At 37.3% G+C, this 23,027-nt stretch overlaps 1 protein-coding gene and 1 pseudogene across 2 annotated transcripts in view; one reads left to right on the forward strand and one right to left on the reverse strand.

Moving 5' to 3' along the window:
* Window positions 1–1,172: 1,172 nt before the first annotated feature.
* On the reverse strand, window positions 1,173–3,500 carry LOC311614881 (serine/threonine-protein phosphatase 4 regulatory subunit 3B-like; the record flags this gene model as incomplete). Its single annotated transcript, XM_084869974.1, has 1 exon — window positions 1,173–3,500. The coding sequence occupies one exon, from the start codon at window positions 3,498–3,500 to the stop codon at window positions 1,173–1,175; it is 2,328 nt and encodes a 775-aa protein (XP_084726100.1).
* Window positions 3,499–23,027, forward strand: part of LOC311614882 (U6 snRNA-associated Sm-like protein LSm3) — a 149,673-nt pseudogene continuing 130,144 nt past the window's right edge. Inside the window, exon 1 of the transcript in view lies at window positions 3,499–3,673. The product of the transcript in view is annotated as a U6 snRNA-associated Sm-like protein LSm3 (transcript). The remainder of the gene's footprint in view (window positions 3,674–23,027) is intronic.

Here is a 23,027-nt window from a genome sequence, read left to right on the forward strand (position 1 = left end):
TATTTTTAATACAAAAAAAAATCTGTCTTCTGGAAAACTATACTTTATATATACACAGACAGCCCATCTTAATCAATGAATAAAATTGAAATTAACTTTAAAATCTTCAAAACAGAAGATACTGTTTCAATTTAAGCTAATCCAGGTTAAGTGGACCCAGTTAACTTGCTCCTGTAAAAAAATAAAACCTCAACTCTTTGCTACTATTTTTTTAGAAATTCGTTTGCATTCACTCTTTAAGAAAGCACCTTTCATATTACATGTTGTTTGTTTATAGAAAAACAAACTTCATATACTGTATGTGGAATTTGACATCTAAGTAACCTTTTCTTGGCCCCAAATGGTTTCTAGATATTAAGCGCCACTTCATTTAGTGCTATTTTTTGTATATTAGCACTTTGTAAATTATATTTTAAATTTTACATTGCTGCTCTTGTCACACACAGCTTTATTAAGGAATCAAGAAATGACTTCCAAGTTTTAAAGCATTCTGTTCTACTACTCCCAAGGTCCTGAAGAACATCATTTTAGAATACTATGGAACTGGCTTTTGATACCTCTTATCAATATAAACAAAGACACATTAACAACGGAATATTTTGAAACCAGCTTCCTTTTTTTATTATGAAAATACAAACTGAAAGTTACTTCCCTTCGATTACCCATTAAGGCTGAACTTCTGTTAAATCTTCATAGAAATGTAAACAGCTTAACTTTTTTTTTTATTGCAGTTGACTTCGTTTCCATGAAAACATGAACATTAATTTTTGTTTCAAAGAAGGCAATTAAATAAAAGAAAAGCATAGTCAACTATTTGGGCAAGTAATGTTACAGGTTGTGCACTGTACTGTTAACAGTTGTTTCTAATATACACTGGTGGAACAAAACTACATTGATATTATATTATCAGCCTGTTCTCCCATCCACTCCAAACACAGATTTTTTTCTTACTAAGAAATTATTTATATTCTGGTTAGTTTTTTTTTCAAGATGATAGGAAGCTTGGTTTTTACAGAACTAACCCTTTCTAGATAATACTAAACATCTTTGTCACAAGTTGCATAATTATAAGTTCAAATGAGAGTTTTAGATTCAGAATTTTTAGCTAATTGATATTTATATAATTTTAGTAATGTAAACTTTGATAATGTTGACAGTTTCTCATAATGATTTTATGGATTAAAATGTGGTCTTTTCCTGAACTTCGCTTCATCTTCCTTATCTTCTTCTTCATCATCATCCGAATAATCCACTAATCTCATTGCGTTATCTGTTCCATTGGCATCCCCAGCAGAATGGGAATAAGTAAATTTGATGTCACCAGAAGATGTTCTTTTAGGAACATTCACCTTGTCTTCATTTTTTGTTGTGTTTTCAATCTCCATAGATATGTCATAATCATCTTGAAAATCACTTTCCATTGGTCTCATACCTGAATGTTCTTCCTCTAAATTTTCTTTATCTCCTTTATAAGATACTTTATTCTTCTCCAAGTCTCTGGCCCTTTTACTATTCTGCAGAGAATTCAAACTCTTTTGCCTCTTGCGCTCTTTTTCTCGTTCATATTTCATCTTCATATTTTTGAATGTCTGAACATAGTCAATCCATTCAAGAGTTTTGTAAAACTTTTCAACTACATGTGTAAGCAGAGACTTGATATTTTCTTCTCTTATATAGTCAAACAGTTCAATAACAGCCGAATTCAACATATTGTATCGAGTTCCATTATTCAGAAAGGCGTTTACAACTGGCTCAAATAAATTTCCCTGGATGATGTAACAATTATAAACTTCATCTTTAAGGCCAATTATCCTTCTCATAAGGCGGAGAGCACATAAGACCAAGAAAGTATGTCTCGACTTCATCAAGATCAATACATTTCTCAGCAAATCTTTTCGCAAAATATAGTATTTTATGTAATATGTGTGATTTTGCACACAAAAAGTTAGCAGCTCTAAAATTATGCCAAGCAGCTGTGCTGTTTGATAATCATGGAGGCAATATCTGCTGTTTATGTCATCTCCAAGTATATGACCCTCTTCAAATATATCTTCTGATGTAGTGGCCAAAAGTGGTACTATTATGTTATGCATACATTGTTTATAAAAGAAATTTAGAAATTTACTTCTTTCACATTTTTGTGGCATCGCTATCATGTTTTCTGGATCAAGTATAAAACGAAGAAGTCCCATTATATGTAAAGCACCTGCTTTCTCAGGATCAGTATCACAGATCATTTGTTTAATGATTAAATTAATGAGAAGGCTACCTTTTTCATTCTGCTGCTCTTCTTCTAGTAGGAATTCTCGGATCACTGATGGATTATGCTCCACCAGATGAGCAAATATGTCAATAGCAGATGACTTTACTTGATAATCATCCAGGCTCATTATAACTTTAATAGTGGGAAGAATTCCCATTTGTGTTAATGTTTTGAATAGTGCATCCTTGCTTCGAGGCTTTAATACCTGAGCAAATGAACCAAATTCCTTGAGAAAAAATAACAATTCACGCCGCTTATCGTTATCAATAGTCTTGTCTTTTAACTGTTCAAATATTTGAGGCAAAAAGTTATCATCTGCCTGCAGCATGTGAATTATCTCCATCTTGTTGAGGAAAATAAAAGTTTTAAGAGCAGAAAGACAATTCTCATCCAATACTGATGGTGTAGGGAGAAGAATGTCTTGAATATACTGTACTCTGTATGTCTGATGTATTCTTTGTCTAAGTTTACAGGTTGTTATCGGTATAACTTCCTTGAAATTTGCATGTTGGGTCAAGAATTCCCTATGTTTTTTTGGCTGATCGAAAGCAGGGTCATATTCAAGGCATCCTATCACATTCATGATGCACTCCTCAGAAAACAAGATATCAAGCAGAGCTGTCTTGTCGAGGAAAAATATTCCTTTAATAATTGTATGCAAATGGTATAAGCCTTCAGTGTATCCGACGCTCTCACAGGACTGTAACATCTGCAGTAGTTTTTTAATATAAGTCTCATTTTCTAAGACCAGAGCCAGCCTTCTCCTACGGAGAGGTGAACTGAAGGCTGAGGTAACTAAGTTAGCGATCTGTTTAAGTTTACTGAGTTCACAGTTAGGCAGTTCGTCCAAATCATCGGTTTCTAGGGTTTCATCAATTTCTTCTTCTAAATCATCTAAAAGGTCTTGTGTGACGTTAACAGAGGGGTCTCGACCCTGAACCCGACAAATGGCTTCCCAGGTCTCGTAACAACTTTCCGAGTTTCGGAAACTCAACGCCATGCCGTGGTTCTCGGCCTCGGACCAAACAATTAATGTGTCTTTTTGTCTCTGATAGGGCGTGTCTGGGAGGACCTCAGACTCCAGGATCTGCGTGCCGCTGGACTCCGACCTAACGACCAGAAACAGGCCCTGGGATTCTGAGGCAACTGAGGTGACGTTCCCTGAGCCTAGATAATCCCATTGTTTGTACTCATTCAAGGTGTAAAGCTTTACCCGGCGATTGGGCCTGTCCGCCATGGCGAACGTGGGGGTCTTTACCTTAGCACCGCTCTCGGAGGCGAAGTTTTCCGAGGAGCGAAGCGAAGCGCGTACACCCGGAACTGACCCGAGGTGTGGCTGCTATGGCTGCTACAGTGGCCGAGAGGGCTCCTTGCGAAAAGCGCAGCAGAAAAGATGGCGGCGCAGTCGAAGTCGGGACCACGCAGCCTGGGCTTAAGCGAGTGTCACACCGGCGCTGGCGGCTCCTGAGGTCAGTAGAGTTCCCCGGAGTCCTGCTACATCTCACTGCCTTCTCACTACCCCCTGCCTCCATTTTGTTCCCCCATACTTTCTTAATTTGCGCTTCAAAAGGGAGGCTCTCTCAGCCCTCTTATGGCTGCCTGGGAAAACCCCCGTTTGAGCAGGATTCTAATGATTGTCCCAGGATTCCACTCAAAGGAACGTTGTATACGCATCAATGCACAATGCCTCCCGGCTTACAAATGGAGGCTTAGGCATTGGAGCCAAGCACAATGCTCTTCCCTTGATGCGTTTTGTACCCACTACCACCTAACACCGAAGAACCATTTTCATTCATTGGGTGTCTGGGGGTGGAGCCTTGGGACCTTACACAAAAGAAAGCTTAATCATTCATGTCCTTACCAAGTCCACTCCTGGCATTTTATGTCAAGAAAAGGCTCCCCTCCCTTCCAGCCCCCCTCCAAAGGAGAAGAAGCAAGTGAACTATGAGCTATTAACAATAGCCACAGATGTGCAGTTGGGTCTTGGCTTAAACCTGTATCCACTCACTACCTATTCTCTAGGAGAATATTGTTCCAAGAGAGTAAGGTGACCAGAGGTCCTGCTTTTGGTGGGACAGTCCCAATTTTTAACAATTTGTCTCACGTCCCTCGGCGTTTTGAAAAAGTCCCGATTTTTGAGGGACTTGGCAACTCTTTCAGAGCTTACTCTGAAGGTCTCTCTTTTGGTGCAGTGGGAACATTTCCCCCCCTCAATTTTCTGTAATCTACCGTGTTTCCCCGAAAATAAGACCTAGCGCATGGAAAGATAAGACATCCCTGAAAATAAGACCTAGCTCAACTTTGGAAGAAAAAATTAATATAAGACACTGTCTTATTTTCGGGCAAACAGGGTATAACCATATTCCTAATTCCTAGGAAAGAAATGGGCCAGACAAAAACAGTCAAAAATAGCCGAGAGTGAAAATTGAGTATCACAGAGCAATTGCTTTATTTTTTTAAGGTTTTTTAAGAGAAAGGAAGAAAGAGGAACATTAATCAGTTGCCTCCTGTATGTTCTGAGACCAGGGATCAAACCTGCAACCTGCATATGTGCCCTGACCAGAAATGGAACTGGTGATCTTTCCATGCATGGTAGAATGCTCAACCAACTTAGCCACAGCAGCTAAGGCCAATTGTTTTATTTCTTACTAAATATGGTGAAATTAACAACCACAACCAAGTAATAGCACTTGAGCATTTTTTATTATTATAAAGAAAAGTAATAATATAATTGAACAAATATACTTGAATGCTTATATGTTTAAGACATTGTTACAAGGACTTTCATATATTTTTACTTGATTTTCATAATAACCATAATATAGGGATATTAAGCACCCTTTTAATATGAGGAAACAAATTTAGAGAAATTAAAGTAAGTACCCAAAGGTCACACTGCTAATAAGCTGAAAAACTCTGGTTTGAACACATCTTTCTGATTCCAAAATTGTTTTTCTCAGCCACTGAACTATGCTGTCTCCTTCTTTTCTTGGCCTTCATTACACTTTATTTCACATTCCTTCTATCTATATAATTTGTAATCAACAAAATTATCAAGAGAAGATGAAAGTCACGCACTTCCTCCTTTAGATTCACATCTGTGTGTAGCCAACTGAAAATAGAAACTTGTCGATGGCAACTCTGTTAAATATAATTTTAATAGTAACCAAGTTGATTTTTGATGTAGCAGCAATTTCTAGTTTTCTTAAAAAAAAAATCCCCCCAAAAAACTTTAACCCTGTTATTGCAAGGGAAAAACTGAGAATTTGGCCATCTCAAGTACATTTGTACTTAAAGAGTCCTGTTTGTAACAATAACTTCATTTTACATAGAACTGAAGGTGTGTGACAATTCTTTTTTTTTTTTTTAATATATTTTATTGATTTTGTACAGAGAGAAAGGGAGAGAGATACAGAGTTAGAAACATCGATGAGAGAGAGTCATCGATCAGCTGCCTCTTGCACACCCCCCACTGGGGGTATGCCCGCAACCAAGGTACATGCCCTTGACCGGAATCGAACCCGGGACCCTTCAGTCCCCAAGCCGACGCTCTATCCATTGAGCCAAACTGGTCCTGGCAACAATTCTTAACTAGACACAGAAAAACTCTCACACACCTCTCTTGCAATGTCACCTCCAGGAGTTTATAGTACAGGAGTATTCCCTGAACAGGACAGCTGGGACACGTGGGAATTGAATGCAAATACCATCATTTCATGAGAAAATTCAAATCAATGATAGGAGTTTCTGATTTAGGAACATTTACAAATTCTAAATAATACTTAGACATAAGGGCTAATAAATGACTAATGCTGGAAGCCAATTCCATGTCAGCAGGGCTGGATCATCTGGAAATGGCTGAGGGAATTTCCCTCAACCCGAGAAGGATGCATAAATGATTGCTTGCTGCCAGACAGACAGCTGGGGGCATCTTAAGCTACATGTTATTGCCTCCCACTGGCCAAACTCCTGAACAGCCAAAGGCAGTTCCTCCAATCTGACAATGGATTCTGTATACCAAGCCTTACCTTTTGATGTACATATATATTTTATTTCAGGACAAATTGTGTTGGGGTCCAGAGAGACAAGAGAACGTGGTTTCTTTACCCAAGCTCCTCTGGCCCCCCAAAATGCCTTCCAAAATGATGTTTCATCTCTGGACTCTATTAATTACACACAGTGCCTTCTCCAGATTCCTGAACCCTTCAAGATGCTGGCAGACTAATACAAAAATTGATATATGTGCTAGTTTGAAACTCCTGTCTTATTTCAACAAGAGAAAATATGCAAATATATGATAGCAATAATGACATGCATATTCATGCCCAATTTTTTTTTCTCTGCTGTGATTATATTAAAGCTTCTTTCAGAATCAATTATAATGCTTGTCAGTTGTCTGAATCTGTTCTCAGGTTTTATTCTCTGAGAGGTAGTCAGCACAAATCTATGTGTTTTCACAATTTTATCACAGGGAGTCTCCCTTAGGCCAGTGAAGGTCCCATTATCTTAACTAGGTTAACTGGAATCTCTTTACAGTCTAAAAGAGCCTCAAGTTCGCATTTCTTATTGCTATTTCTGCAGTAGATTCTTTCAGTCTCTGTCTTACTTGGTTTGGGAATTAGAACAATGCTCTTTTTTTGCTTCAATAGTTCTACCAACCTAAGGTTATCATTTTGTTTTGTTTTTGCTTTGTTGTTTTGCACAGAGCAAGGTAATAGGAATTTTAAAATGTCACATTCCTGGAGCTGTGTAAGTCCTTCCTGTAGGCATTATTTCTTTTTTATTTAATCCTCATGCAATAATGGCTTGAGGAAGATATTATTACTACCATATCAGAGAGGAAAAACTTGAAACTCCAAAACTGAATTGAGCATTTGGTTCAAACCTCTGCAGAAAGTGATGATGCTAGGATTTCAAAGTAGGCCTGTAGCATTCCAATTCGCTATTCCCAGTGTACCATGCTTGTTCAGAGACTACACATAGATTGTTATAGCAGATGTCTAAAACAATATGATTTTTATCCCAACTATCATTGCTATTTGAAGGAAATTCTTTGAGGCTAGTTTAAAATCAAAATGGCTAGGTTTACTCTTTTTTTAATAATATATTTTTTATTGATTTCAGAAAGGAAGGGAGAGGAAGAGAGAGAAAGAAACATCCATGCTGAGAGAGAATCATTGATCCGCTGCCTCCTTCATGCTCCCTACTGGGGATGGAGCCCACAACCTAGGCAAGTGCCCTGTCCAGAAACTGAACCCTGACCTCCTGGTTCATAGGTTGACACTCAGCCACTGAGCCATGCAGGCCAAGCTCTAAATGTCTTTTAAAAATAATAATAACGATATTTTTTATTGATTTCAGAGAGGAAAGGAGAGGGAGAAAGAGATAGAAACCTCCATCAAAGAGGAACATTAATCAACTGCCTCCTGCACACACCCTACCAGGGAATGTGCCTGCAACCTGGTGCTTGGGACAATGCTCAACCAACTGAGCCATATCAGCCAGGTTAAATGTCTTTTCAAAAAATTTTCTGTATTCTTTTACCCACTCTGAACTCATAAAATATCTTTGTAAACATAGGTTTTATAGCCCTTTGTTTTTTGCATCATTCAATGGGATGATTCTTTATAATAATTACATTAGGGAGCTTGCCATTAATTTTTCAAGTTATATCGGGTCTAGTAATAATTAATGTCGTTTTTAACATTCGTTTAAAATCTTGCTTGGCGTTGACTTGTATTGACATAACCTCCAAACACGTGGTATCTACAGAACGTGTGAAGTGCAATTAACAAGTTTTGCTTGAAAAAGTTTGTGTTTGGTTTGGTTTTTGTTGCAGAACTAGGGCTAAGAAGATGGCGGATGAAGAGCATATTCGGCACTGCATGCTTTACGAGTTCCAATTAGGAAGAAAAGCAAGTGAGGCTGCAAAAAACATCTGTAGTGCTCTTGGTCAAGATGCAGTTAGCGCCAGAAAATGCCAGCGTTGGTTTGAGAAATTTCGCGAGGGAAATTTTTCGTTAGATGACAAGAGTGGTCGAGGCCGTGTGTCCAATTTTGATCAAGAAGCTCTTCAAGCTCTTTTGGTGCAAAATCCTCAAATTACCCAACAAGAGCTTGCAACAACTTTAAATTGTTCAGAAAAAACAATTTCCAATCATTTACTTGCACTTGGCAAAGTCCAAAAGTTTGGAAAATGGGTTCCTCATGAGTTGACCGACAACAACCGTAATCAAAGAGTCACAATTTGCAGTTCGCTCCTCTCTCGTCAAAACCGTTTGCCGTTTTTAGAGCAAATTGTTACTGGAGATGAAAAATGGGTGCTGTATGTTAATTTGAAAAGGCGGCCTCAATGGTTGGACAAAAATGAGGCTCCGCAGCCCATGCCAAAACCTGACTTGCATGCGAAAAAAGTGATGTTGTGTGTTTGGTGGAATTTTAAAGGAATTCTTCATTATGAACTTTTACCATCTAACCAAACCATTACAAGTGCAGTGTATAGTGCCCAATTGGAAAGGCTAGCCCAAGCTTTAAGAGAAAAAGAACCCGCGCTGATTAATCAGAAGGGCGTAATTCTTCACCACGATAACGCACGGCCGCATACTGCAAGAATCACTGCTGAAAAACTGCGCCAGTTGGAATGGGAAGTTCTCCCTCAACCTGCATATTCTCCTGAGATTGCCCCTTCCGATTACCATTTGTTTCATTCTTTGCAAAACTTTCTTCTTGGAAAAAAATTTAATAATGAAGAATGCCTCAAAAATGCATTGACAGAATTTTTTGCATCAAAATCACAAGAATTTTACAACAGAGGGATTAAAATGCTTCCTGAGCGTTGGGCACAAGTAGTAGAAAACAACGGCAACTATATTGTTGATTAAATTTTGTTGTATTGTTTAAATAAATTTGATTTAAAAAAGTATTAGAAAACGACATTAATTATTACTAGACCTAATATCTTTTTTAATGCAGCTATATATGAAAAAGCTCTTTTTAAATTTTTCATTTGAGATTATCTAATTAATACCTTTCTTCTCGCTCCTACACATACAAGCACATGACATCCACAGCTAGAATTGGATTCCTTAAAGTGGCTTCATTATCTTAGTAACTATTCTTTTTTCTTTGAAGATCTCCAGGTAAAGATATATAACAACTTTTGTGGATAGTATTTTCTAATATCATTCTCTTTGTACCACTAGGACATATATTTTTTTGCCTTTCTATAAAATAAAGCTTCCAGTTTTAATTTCTTCCTATTCTCCGTTCAATGGCAGGTAGAGAATGAAGGCTCATACAGTATAAACTACATTATTTTCCTCCATCTTTGGGTAAGTACCAATCTTCTCCAGACCAAACACTCCTGACCTTACCATTGCACTTATAATTTTATTTGTACTAGTAAATGATTGTTAATCTGACTTCTTTTTGTTGCATTTTCTTTCTTCACAATAAATTCTAATTGCATATCTCAAAGAGAAATATCATTCCAACATTTAGCAATTCTAAATATCTTTAAAGAAATCCTTCATTATTCTATAATTATACTTTCTTAATTATCTAATCCTCATGTCAAGTGTACTTACGTTGCCTGTGGCAATATAAGTCTGTGTTTCACTTTAATTCAACAATGGAAACGAGAGGAGGAATATGTCAGTTTTGCACTATTCTTGAAGTTGCTCTGAGTACATACTTACAGGAGTCTTTGCCATTTATTAAGAATAATCAGTAAAGGAAAGTAAAAAAATGATAAGGCACATCCATTCCCTAGGGCTCTAATGTTCAGGCTCAATGGGAGTCCCCAGGGTATTTTAACACCTAAGGCCTCTGACAATAAATCTGTCCCTTAGGTCTTTTCAGTTATTTCAGGGAAGTGTCAGTAGCTCAGGGTAGAAGAAGCAATTATCCCTACACAGAATATAGTTCAAGAATATAGTTCAAACCTAGTTAGTGATACAAGGTACTGAAAGAAGAAAACTTATAAAGAAAATAAAGCAGCACATTGAAAAAAGTACAGTGATATACACTGAGTGGCCAGATTAATATGATCTCTGAATGCATAATAATATAATATGCAAATTGTCCCCTCGACCAGGAGTTTGACCAGCAGCAGGCTGGCCAACCGCCCATGTCCCCTCCCCCTGGCTAGGCTGGCTGGACCCCACCCATGCACAAATTCATGTACTGGACCTCTAATCCTATATAATAAAAGAGTAATATGCAAATTGACCATCACTCCAACACAAAAGATGGCTGCCCCCATGTGGTTAAAAATACTGCCCCTATGTGGACACAAGATGACCACCACATAATGGCCAGCAGGGGAGGGCAGTTAGGAGGAACCAAACCTGCATGGAGTACAGTTGGGAGGAGCCAGGCCTGCAAGGGAGCACAGTTGGGGGTGATCAAGCCTGCAAGGGAAGGCAGTTAGGGGTGTCCAGGCCAGCGGAGGAGGGAAGTTGGCCTATAGGGGAGAACAGTTTAGGGGGAGCAGGCCTTCAAGGGAGGGAAGTTTGGGGTGACCAGGCCTACAGGGAAGGGCAGTTAGGGGCAAACAGGCTTGCAGAGGAGCAGTTAGGCATCAATCAGGCGGCAGGATAGTGGTTATGGGGTGATCAGGCTGGCAGGCAGAAGTGGTTACTGGCAATCAGAAAGGCAGGCAAGCCGTTGAGAGCCAGCAGTCCTGGATTGTGAGAGGGATGTACGACTGCCCATTTAGTACCGATCCTACTGGGATCAGGCCTAAATGGGCAGTTGGACATTCCTCAAGAGATCCCAGATTGGAGAGGATGCAGGCTGGGTTGAGGGACACACCTCATCATGCATGAATTTCATGCAACGGACCTCTAGTACACACACACACACACACACACACACACACACACACACTGAGTGGCCAGATTATTATGCATTCAGAGATAATAATAATCTGGCCAATCAGTGTATATTTATTACTTGTTTTATATTCAAAAGATAAGTGTAGATAAAGTAACAAATAGCTATATTCATTTCTAGCTACATTTGCATCCATATTCATACCTTACTCTCATATGCACACATATGGAAACAGACCTGGTGATTAAGAGCTCAAACACAAAAATGTAATACCATGGCTCTGCCAGGCATTAGTCATGTTACATGGACAAAGTATTGACTGAAAGAATTTTAGAGACAGGAAAGGCAGTTTTAGGAAAAGGGGTCCATGGGAAAGGAATGCATATGTGATGCGTAGAGACAGCTCCTAGCCATATTTATTTTCCATTCACAGAGGATGGAGGAATGTTACACGGTAAGGTGAAGAAGAAGAGGGTGGCATCAGGTGGCTTTTGAAACTGATAACCATGCAGGAGAGTGACCAATTAGGAAAGCACGGGGGACATAAATTAAGGAAGGATCCAATTAGAAAGGGTCATGAAGAGACAAAGAATTGTCTGAGACAAAGAACCTGAGAGGACTGATTTTTTTTTTCCATTAGAGCAGCTTTTCTTCATTTGGGGACCCCTCCCCAGAGACTTCCCCTGTGGGGACCCCCACCCCAGGGGGAATTTGTGTATGCTTACAATAAATTTCTACACTTTTGCCTAAAAATATTTTAGCCTGAGAATTTTATTCTTCAAACTTTGTAGGACAGGAACTCACAAGGAGAGTCCACTCACCAAACTCTGCATGTCACTACTATGTCTGGGCTTCAGTTTCTATACCTCTAAAGTGGAACCATTTTACCTGCCTCATCTGGTTGTTACGGGATTTAAAAAGGTAACATGCATAAAATACCTAGACTAGTGCCCAATGAAGTTATTATTTAAACATGTTGGTTCATTTAAAAATCATATACCCGGAGAGGGGTCAGGAGTGGAGAGGAGAGGGTCAATGTGGGGGAAAAGGGAGACATCTCAAATATCTATAACAATAAAGATAAATTTAAAGATAAAATATGTTTTAAAAATCATATACCTGAATAACAAAAATGTGTTCTTTAACACATTTCATTCTTTTTTAAGGGGAATGTGTCCAAGAAACTGAAGGCTTCTTGCTGTTGGGTGAGTGGCTAGGTCTTAAATGCTGATTTAGCAAGCCTTGGCTATGCTTACCATAAGAAAGAAGTGAATATTCAAAGACCTGAGGGTGTTGCATAAAAGATATGAAATCCCTCTCCCCACTTCCCTGGCCTGAGCACTATCTCGGGTGAAGTCAGCCAATGGGGACCTCTAAAAAAGGAACCTCAGCATTGACTTCCTGCCTGGGAGGCTTTGGAGGCAGAGCTGGTCCAGGAGGATTTTGGAGTGAGATGGTGAGTGCTGTGTAATAAGAGTCCTCCCCAGAAGCCCTTGGTGCTCAAGGTAATCTTGCCCATTCTCAGTGCCCTTGCTTTTAATTGGTTTTCTTGTGAAAATAGGTCAAGCTGTCCAGTTTCATTTACAGCTTGAGTCCAAAGTAGAGTCAATTTGTGCAGTCTCAACCTTTTCGTGGGTTACTACTTAAACAAAAGGTTTTCAAATTGCCGAGAACCTCCGTTAGGGATAAGTATTCTACTGTCAGTAATGAACTTTCCTACATGGCATTTTGATAATCAAAGTCAAGTTTCCCAAATCTCTTCAGTTAACAATTTACTTTTCAAATTTTCTAAATTTTTCCATTTTATATTTATATTTGAAGATATTTATATATCTGTTATAAAAAAATAACATTCATCTTCAAGGGGCTAGCAGTTTTGCAAAATACATTTCCCCTCATGAATTTTAAAGAGCACAGCTCAGGAACTAAGCAATTATATTAGATTCAGAATATTCAGAGGATTAATTCTGGATTTATTTTAGATTGTCAGTCCGTCACTTGGGTAAGTCACCTAACTCCACTTTTTTGCCTCAGTTTCCTTTATGATATGATTGGAATAATAATAAAACTTCTGTTCTGAGACTGGATGTGGGAAATGAAGTTTAAAATATTTTTGCACCAAAATTTTGCTACAGAAGGGCTGAAAATATTAGAGAACTGGATTTCATGCTCAACTAACAAAATGAATTGCAGTAATGTTTAAATGCAAACCAACATGCTGTCAATGATTAGACAGTTAAAACTGGAATTGATATTTATGAAAGTTAAATGAAGTTATTTCAAGTATCCAATGAGTATTGTGTGCTTCCTATGAGCCAGAGAATTTGCTGATGACTCAAAGGTGAATGCTAAGATGAATGCGCACCCTTAGTTTTAATTTTCAGTCTTTAAAGGAAGACAATTAAACACCTGTAATATAAGCCATTATAGGAGCACACAAGGCAACCTAGACATATCAGGGAAGTCTTCCAAGAGAAAGTAACAATTAAGTTGTATCTTGAAATAAAATCAGGATTACAGATGTGTGTGTGAACAAGAGGAGAAGGAACCACAAATAAAAAGAAAAGAAAAGCAGGTACGAGGCTTTGAAAATCATGTAAACTAATTCAACTTGAAAGGATGAGCCTGGCCATTCCTATCTATATTACAATTGTGTGGAGATGGAGAAGGAAAGCAAGCCAGGAATATTAATAAAGAATGTTGGGAAATCTTAGTGAGAGATGGTTTTGATTGTGACTACAATTTTAACAAAGGGTAAGGAGAAGTTATTCAAGAGGCATTTAAAGGCTTTAATTAACAGAACTTCCTGATTGATTAGAATAAGGGCGATCAGGGCAAGTGGAGACACAATCCTATGTAATAAAAGCCCAATATGCTAAGTGTCCAGTAATCTGGTTGTCCATTCAACCAATCAAAACATAATATGCTAATGATATGCTAAGGCTGCTCAACTGCTCTCTATGAGGTGCACTGACCACCAGAGGCCAGAAAGTCAACCAGTCACTATGATGTGCACTGACCACCAGGGGCCGATGCCCAGACCTGTATGTTAGCTTGCTGCTGGGGTCCAGCTGATTGGGACTGAGTGAGAAGAGCAGGACATGCCCTGGAGCCTGCCTACTCTCTGTCCCCAGCTGGCCAATCTCCCGCTCTGATCATGCACTGGTGGGGTCCCTCAGCCTGGCCTGTGCCCTCTCAGGGGATATTGGAGAGCCAATTTCAGCCTGATCTCACAGGCTAGGCTGAGTGATCCCACTGATGCACAAATTCGTGCACCTGGCCCTAGTAAAAAAATAATTACCACCTTGGTAGATGGTGATGTATCTCAATTAGAAATATTAGTGGGTTTAGGGGGAAAGATAGTTTAGTTTGGACCAATTGAGGTTGAGGTACTTATAAGACAGAATATCACAGTAATAGTGCTGTGATATGATATAATAATTCTTTAATCTTTTCATCCTATTTATATGGATGTGACACAGTGATATTCTGCAGAGAGCCTTTGGAGGGACTTTAGAAATGATGAACTGAACTAAATATTTGCAGGCCAGAGAGCTGTTCCATCAGAAAAATTCAAGTTAACTCTCAAGGCTAAAGAGAGAAGTGTCTGCATATTCATAAAGAATCACTGCAATATTGGCAAGTGAGATTATATTTACCTCTTGGTTCTCTTTTCTCTTACTTAAAACATTGCTTTTCTTCATCTTTTTTTTTGTTTGTTTAATTCCTGCCAAATGCTATCAGTGTATCAAGATATAAAACTGTGATTCATAAATTGTGAATGGGCAAGTTGAGAATTGCTGTCCTCCTCTCTCTTCCGCTTTTACACCTGAGGACAAGTTGAAAGTCGGCAACTCATTGAAAGAAAGATGATACATTCTGTGCTTTTTCCTCACTCTTAAATTCCTGGAAGTAATGGTGAACAAGAGCTATAATAAGCTGCTTTCCTTGAGTAGATTTAAAATAGCATTTTTATTGGTCTGGAGTTATCTGGAATTTGCACTTTCTTGTTCTGCAAGGAGTGTTGAACAGAAATGATTCTAGGCAAAGTGGGGAAAGAATATGCTTCAGTTTGTGTATTTTAGCTGCCTCACTAGACTTTATTTTGACCTTTTTCTGTGCAGTCATTTGCCCAGTACACTATTGCTGACCCAGTGCTCTCTTTGAACCATCATTTTGCCATGTAAACCTCAAGATACTACATGTTAGGCTATAGAAGGGAGGATGTCAATGGACTTTTGCTAATTAGCAAAGTTAAATAAGCCCATGTACAGTTATTCAAATATAAGAGGGTTTCACATTTTTAACTTAGTAAGCATTCTTCAATAAATCTGTCCATTCTTTTTAGAATGAACATGCTGAAAATGTGGATTATTAGCTCACCACATAAGTGACCTGGTTGCAATGACTCCATTGATTTGAGTTCACTCTCAACTATGATTTTTGACAAATATGTAGTCTCCTCTGTCCAATTCTGCTTTGTAATTATTTTATTTGGGGATATATATTTTTAGACTTGATATCCCAGAAGGCAGTGCCTTTCTCCATTACATACAAAGATTTAAATATTGTTAACACTGTGCCTCCAGGTAAGGCAAACTAGTAAGCGCTCCCCCCCCCCTTTTTTTGAGTAGTAGCTGTTGTAATTATAGGGGAGGTACAAAATTAAAGATCATTTTGAAAATGTAAATTCCCTTTGCTTGTTATTAAATTATATACAAGCTAGAGCGTAGATTCATGCGTTAGTAAATCCTTTTTATTTGCCTGCTGAGAAGAGAACGTTGTCTTTTGCTAGAGCCATTTAATTCTTTAAAAGTAATGAAATATATGAAGGCATCTCTACTTAGTTTTAAGAGAAATAAATATAGGGTGTCTCACCCATAATGAGTTAGGATTACATTTGTTTCCTTTGTGTGAAAGATACGTAATTTACAAGCTAATGAGTTGTAAGGGTCTTCTCATAAGTTGAATCATATTATCACTCCCAGGAGTAAGATAGTCAAACTGTTCTGTAGTAACTCATTCAAGTTTATTTTATCTGAACCTATAAAACAAAATTCCTTTTTTTTTACATATGCAATGAAAAAAATGCCCAGATAGAAAGTTCTATTTTCTAGGGTGAAAATAGAACTCATAGATGACATTCATATAATTATCTTTCAATGAAGAGAAAATTCAATTGTTAAAAAATTAGGAATAAAATTATTGACTGTTTAACAACTAAAATATAACTACCATTAGATAACTTAATTTTTTTTTCAATGAGCTTATTTTCTTTTGCTTTTATGGCTTCATCCGTATGGTACAGAACCTTCTCTAATGACTCCCAATGATCCTGCCTCCTGGTATTTACACTTTTGTGTGAACCCTTCATTTGTGTACAACAAGCATGTCAAACTCATGGCCCTCAGGCCCCATGTGGCCCACAACAAATATTTTTGCAGCCCAGCCAATATAATGGTATATAAGAAACGTTTTAATGAAAATGTTGTGACTTAATTTTTATAATATCCTGTTATACATCATTATTAATAATGAACTACAACATTGGCTAATGACTGATTACTGTAACCGTGTTCCATTCATTTCCTTTACGCACCTTATGCGCAGGCGCACCATTTCTCTCCACTAATACCAGCAGCCAATATTTTAGCAGCCGATTGCCACGTCATTAGTCTTGGACTGACTTGTTTGGTGTGTGCAGCAGGAAATATTTTGCTTTCAGAGAATAAGAAAAATAGGTTTATTTGCAGTATGCTAATTTGTGTAGTTATTCAGTGTCTGGATGAGAAGGCTAGAGACTTCCCAGAGAAGTAAAACCAAACTGTATAACTGTATTGTCAACCTAAGCTTAGTAACCTCTATTTTGTAAAATGGCTATTTGAAATTCTCTGCCTTTTAGATGGTCCCTTATTCTGTGAGTAAACTCTGCTATTTTTAGATGGTCCCTTATTCTGGAAATTAACTTTATTTTTTAAATAGATTTTTATTGATTTTTTTACAGAGAGGAAGGGAGAGAGATAGAGAGCTAGAAACATCAATGAGAGAGAAACATCAACCAGCTGCCTCTTGCACACCCCCTACCGGGGATGTGCCCGCAACCATAGTACATGCCCTTGACGGGACCTTTCAGTTCTCAGACCGACGCTCTACCGCTGAGCCAAACCAGTTTTGGCTTAACTTTACTTTTTAGCTGCTTGAATAATAGGGAAGATAAGCTTAGCTGTCTGACTTCGTAGACTAGTCATCTAATGTAAGGTCCAGAAAAACCCTTATTTGAGAACAAAGTGCGAGAAATATATAAAAATGGAAAGCTTCCTCCATGTTTTTGCTCAGAATTGGAGAGACATCTTTCTCTAAGCCCGCCAGCATAATAAAGTGTAACTCCATTTCTCTAAGTGTTGCTTGGTTTTTCTCTGGTCTTCTGTAACATGATAAGTTAATGTTCAAGAAAAAAAAAATAATAGTTTTTATTAAAATGTTCTATTATTTTGTGTTAACAATGACTCATTTATTTCAGCCCTTTGTCTTCAGAATGTGTCTATTGAAACAAACCTACATTTCTATGAAAATTGAGCTTTTGTTTTTTTGCAGCCCACACAAACTTAAACCTTGTTTATTTGGCCCGTGTTAGCCTTTGAGTTTGGCATGCTTGGTGTACAGGCTTAACTTAGTAGTGACTTACTTCTAAAGAACAGAATATGGGAAAAGTGAGGTAACCTCACTTCCAAGATGAAGCTATAAAAGACTGTGACTTCCGTCTTGCTTACTTTCTCTCTCTCTCTTATTCTGGTCCGCTGTCTTTTCTTTCTTGCTTGTCCTGATGAAATAAGATGTCTTATGAACAGGCCTTTGTGATAAGAAACTAAAGGTAACTTCTGACCACCAGCCAGCAATAAATTGAAGCCCTCTGGCCAACAGCCCTCAAGGAACTGCATTTGGATACAACCATGTAAGTAAGCTTGAAAATAGATCCTTCCCCAACGTAGTTTTCACTGGACATCATAACATTGTACAGCACCTTATTAAACATAATGGTCCCTGAGCCAGAGGATACATGTACTAGTAAACTCCACTTGGTTTCTTGGCCCAAGGGCCAGTGAACTAAAAATTCTGTATTGCTCTAAGGGAGTAATTTTTGGAATAATTTGCTATGGAGAAATATGTAACTAATAAAATCTCAAATAAATATGCATTGCTATACTGCATTTTATGTATTTGTATTTCTATTGTGTGTAAATTTATCAAAGCCCAGTGACATCTGTTATGTAAATTAAGTCTTTATAAATATGGAACGTGTATATAATTCCAGAAGCCATTTTAAAATTGGGTTGTTTTCATGCTGAGCTTTTTTGTCACCAAAGAAAACCATTATTTTGAATATGATGGACAAGTAAATTCTCTATCCAGTATAATTTTAATCTGTGGTCCTGAAAATCATGGTAGATCATTAAAGCATTTTGAGTGGGAAAACTTTCCTATTCAAGAAGTTTAGCCTGGCCAGTGTGGCTCAGTGGTTGAGCACTGACCATAAATCAGGAGACCATGGTTTGATTCCCAGTCAGAGCACATGCCTGGTTGTGGGCTCAATCCCCAGTAGGAGGCATGCAAGAGGAAGCCAATTGATGATTCTCATCATTGATGTTTCTATTTCGCTTTCCCTCTCCTTTCCTCTCTTTGAAATCAATAAAAACATATTTTGAAAAAGAAGTTTATATTATCTGATATTCGGAAAACAAAAATACAACCAAACATTTCCACATCCACCTGGAGAGTGTCTATCATATTGTTTCTGGATGAGAAGTACAAGAAATTCCTGGATGAGTTTCAGTTTGTCTATGAGGCCCCTTCCCCCAAATCAATGTCAAATACTGTGTGCTTGTGTGCATTTTTCCATTGAAAGGGGCATGACTTTCTTAAGATCCTAAAAAAGGCTCATGATCTTCAAATATGTTTAGAGTGATTGTAAGACACCACAGATTAATTTTGTTATGGTGGTTGAAAGATTGTTTTAAATATTACAAGAGTTAGTTGATTGATTAAATCAGTTTTTTATTTATTCAACACCTTTCCTGAGGACCATGCTAGGCATTAGAATTACATCACCAAAAAGACACGAGTGATTCCTCATCTAAGGAGCTTACACTTTAATGGGAAAACAGACATTAATCATGAAGAGTTCTGGGAAGACAAATTAGAAAAATATTTGGAAGCATATAACTAGGTGTGCCAGTTATTTGCCTGTTTGCGCTCAGATCCACTCTCTTCCCTTCCTTGTTCTGTTTTGTGTAGGCTCCTCTACCATCTGGTGTCTATGGGTTTGAGTAGGCAGAAGTTTGGACATGGATACTTCTCTCTTTTCTCTAGGAGGATCTCTTAGCAGTGGCTCTGTTTCCTCCTTGGGTGTAGCTCCAACTGGGCAGTTTCTACCTCTGTGCTTCAAGTATCCTTTTGGTGGCTCCAACTCATGATACCTGGTAACTATTTCTTCCCTCGACACCAGCTCTAGTCATGTTGGCAGCATCCTACAGGTGTGAATCCATGGGTATCTTATCTTCTGTTTGTTCTGTCAATTAATCTAAATAACACTTTTATAACTTGTATTATATAAAATCCCATCTGTTGACCTACCCGGTATGGGTTTTATTTTCTAACTGGTACCTAATTGCTACACAAGTCACTGAATCTGGTTAGGGAAGACATGTGTAAGGAAGTCTTTCCTTGAAGATGTTAGATTTGAGCTGAAGTATGAAATGTGAGTATGTATTCACAAAGTCAAAATGGGGAAAGACAGACAGGAGAACATTCCAGGAAGAGTATGTGCTTTTAATTTTCCAAAACTTGAAGGTCTGTGTTATTGATGTTTGCAGAGCTATGGGGAAGCATATTATGAAATAAAATATATAAATACTAAATTTTGTAAGGCTTTAGTCAATTTTAACTATTTTGGTCTTTATCACGACAGTGATAGAAAGCCTTTCATAGGTTTTTGGACAAGTGGTTTTGAGTAGTGAGGTGACATGTTCAGATGTGTATTTTTCAATCTGTGTGTTTTCTAAATGTGTATGTAAGGGTTTAATATGTGGAGAATAAATTAGGAAGGAGTATAAGGAGATGCTAGGACAAAAGGTGAAATGTTATTATAATAAAGAGGTGATAAGCTGAAACCGGTTTGGCTCAGTGGATAGAGCATCAGCCTGCGGACTGAAAGGTCCCAGGTTTGATTCCGGTTAAGGGCATGTACCTTGGTTGTGGGTATATCCCCAGAAGGGGGTGTGCAAAAGGCAAAAAGGCAGCTGATCGATGATTCTCTTTCATCGATGTTTCTAACTCTCTATCCTTCTCTCTTCCTCTCTGTAAAAAAAATCAATTATACATATATATATATATATATATATATATATATATATATATATATGTATGTATGTATGTATAGTGATAATAGTTTGGGCAGTGTTGGATAAAATCCTAAAGCTATTCAAAGTACTTAGTGATACTTTGTATAAGGGGATGAATCACATGAGATAATTGATTCTCCTTGGCAAAATGTGAATGATGATACTGTTGACTGGGTTAGACAAACTAGAGGAAGAATTTTGGGAAGAAAAGTTTGTTTTGGATATCTTGACTTTGAATGTCTTTGGAAAATAATAGAAACATTTATTTGTGAGGTTGGCAGGATTGTATTTATCATTAATAATCCCATTAATTTCATTTATTTACTTTCTTTTGCTCTGTTGGGTGGCCAACTAGCAAAGAGTTGATCTGAACATATAGATATACCATCTGTGATTGTTAGTAGATGACTTTGTTAATTGTGATCTTGGTAAGTTAAGCATTTCTATTATAAAATATTTTAAATAACTTAGCTTGGAAAGTGTAGTTTTCTATAAGCATATATTATTCATTTTAGTGCTTCTATTTCCCATATACCTTGACATATAATAGATGATTAATAAAGTTTTAGAAATTTGAGTCTAATGATGTTTGTTTAAATGACACCCACTTTTGTCCCCTTCCTGACTACCATTGTTAATTTTATGAATTTTAGAAAGCAACGATTCTTTTGTTGTGATAAACATAGACCAATCTGAAAATTTGGGTGTGAGGAAAAATCAGAATGTCACGTATTTTCTACATTTCAGAGGTAAGTCAATGGAAATAATCCTAATTTCAAACTTCAGTACTCAGAAAATATAAATTCCTTTAGGTTCCATGAAAAAGAGCTGATTACCTCTACTTGTATACATTTTTTGGCATAATTTTTATCTGTATTCTTTCTTCATAACTCATCCTTAGACATAATATTTCAATATTTTTCAAAGTATGTGGAATGAAAATGTGTATATATGTTTGAGTCAAGTCACTAGAGACAATCAACAACTTCAACTATATCAGGAGAAAAAAATCTGATTTTTCAACTTGGCTATACATGGCACTTTGAGAATGCTCCTTAAAAAAATCTGTAAATATTTTAAGTGAACTATCTTATTTTAGGCTTTTGTAGAATGTAAGTAGAAAGAACCTGTGGAGAAAATGTGGAAGGCAACTTCCCTTGACGGCAAGTTATTAGATTAATTCACATGTCAGTTTCATTTCATTAACATTTTAAACTCTTTTCTTTATGTCAGGAAAAACATCAGTCAAAATCACATACATAATCTGCTATTTTGAGATGATCATTCTACCTTTGCAGTAGCTTCTCATTTATGTTTTAAGTATGCCTCCTGCACATGAAAGGGTAATTCTAAACTGTTTTGTTTGTAATTTGTTTGTCTGGGTGTATTTTTGGTGTCTTCATTCTGTGTATTATGGTTTTATTAAATCAGTGATAACACAACATTCCAAATAGCTATCTCCTCTTATCTGGGAGCTGTTTTTCCTTTTTTTTTTTTAAGCTGCTCTTTCAAAGATACATTTTTAAAATATATATATATCAGCAAGGAAGGGAAAGGAAGAGAAAGATAGAAATGCCAATGATAAAAAACACAAAAGAAAAAAAAAAGAAAAGAAACAGCAATGATGAGAGAGAATCATTGTTTGATTGCCTCCTGCATGCCCCACACTCAGAAACTAGCCAGCAACCTCGGAAAGTGCCCTGACTGGGAATCAGACTGTGACCTCCTGGTTCAGAGGTCAACACTCAACCACTGAGCAGCACTGGCTGGGTTCAAAGATAATTTAAAACAACATTACATTGACCCAGACCTCTTCACTTACAGGTTTACATTAAACATTTTATATATGTTTAACATGAATTTTGATAAAAACTTATGTGAGTAATGCAAAGTTATTTCAATAAGAGATAGTGTTCTACCTCAAATAAAAGAGACTACACTGTTTGTTCAAACATCTGTGCATAGTTTTTGGATTTTTCATAATCCAAAATATGGAACATGGACTTGGAATGTTAACCATTTATTAATACAAGACATGATGAAAAGGTGATTTTTCAAGTAATAAATGCATAAATGTTATTCAACTTTTTGTTAAATACTGTGTAACTGGTGCTGGGAAAGAAAATCAGATTAATTGAATGGCTTCATTTGCAAGATTATAATAAAACCATTTAAGAAATACTTTGGGCCTGGCCAGTGTGGCTCAGTGGTTGAGTGTTGAACTATGAACCAGGAGGTCATGGTTCGATTCCCAGTCAGGGTACATGCCTGGGTTATGGGCTGATCCTACACATTCCCAGTGGAGGGCATGCAGGGAGGCAGCTGGTCAATGATTCTCTCATCATTGATGTTTCTGTCTCTCTCTCTCTCCCTTTCTCTTTGAAATCAATAAAAACATATTTTAAAAAGAAATATTTTGGTATTAAATTACACTACATCAAATTATGTCACTTAATATAAAAATCAGGTCCTTTATCCAGATTTGAATATATTTATTTCCACTTTTGTCTACTTGGCTTTATTATGTTTTA

This window comes from Pipistrellus hanaki, assembly GCF_964339955.1.
Source record: "Pipistrellus hanaki genome assembly, chromosome: X".
Taxonomy (NCBI): domain Eukaryota; kingdom Metazoa; phylum Chordata; class Mammalia; order Chiroptera; family Vespertilionidae; genus Pipistrellus; species Pipistrellus hanaki.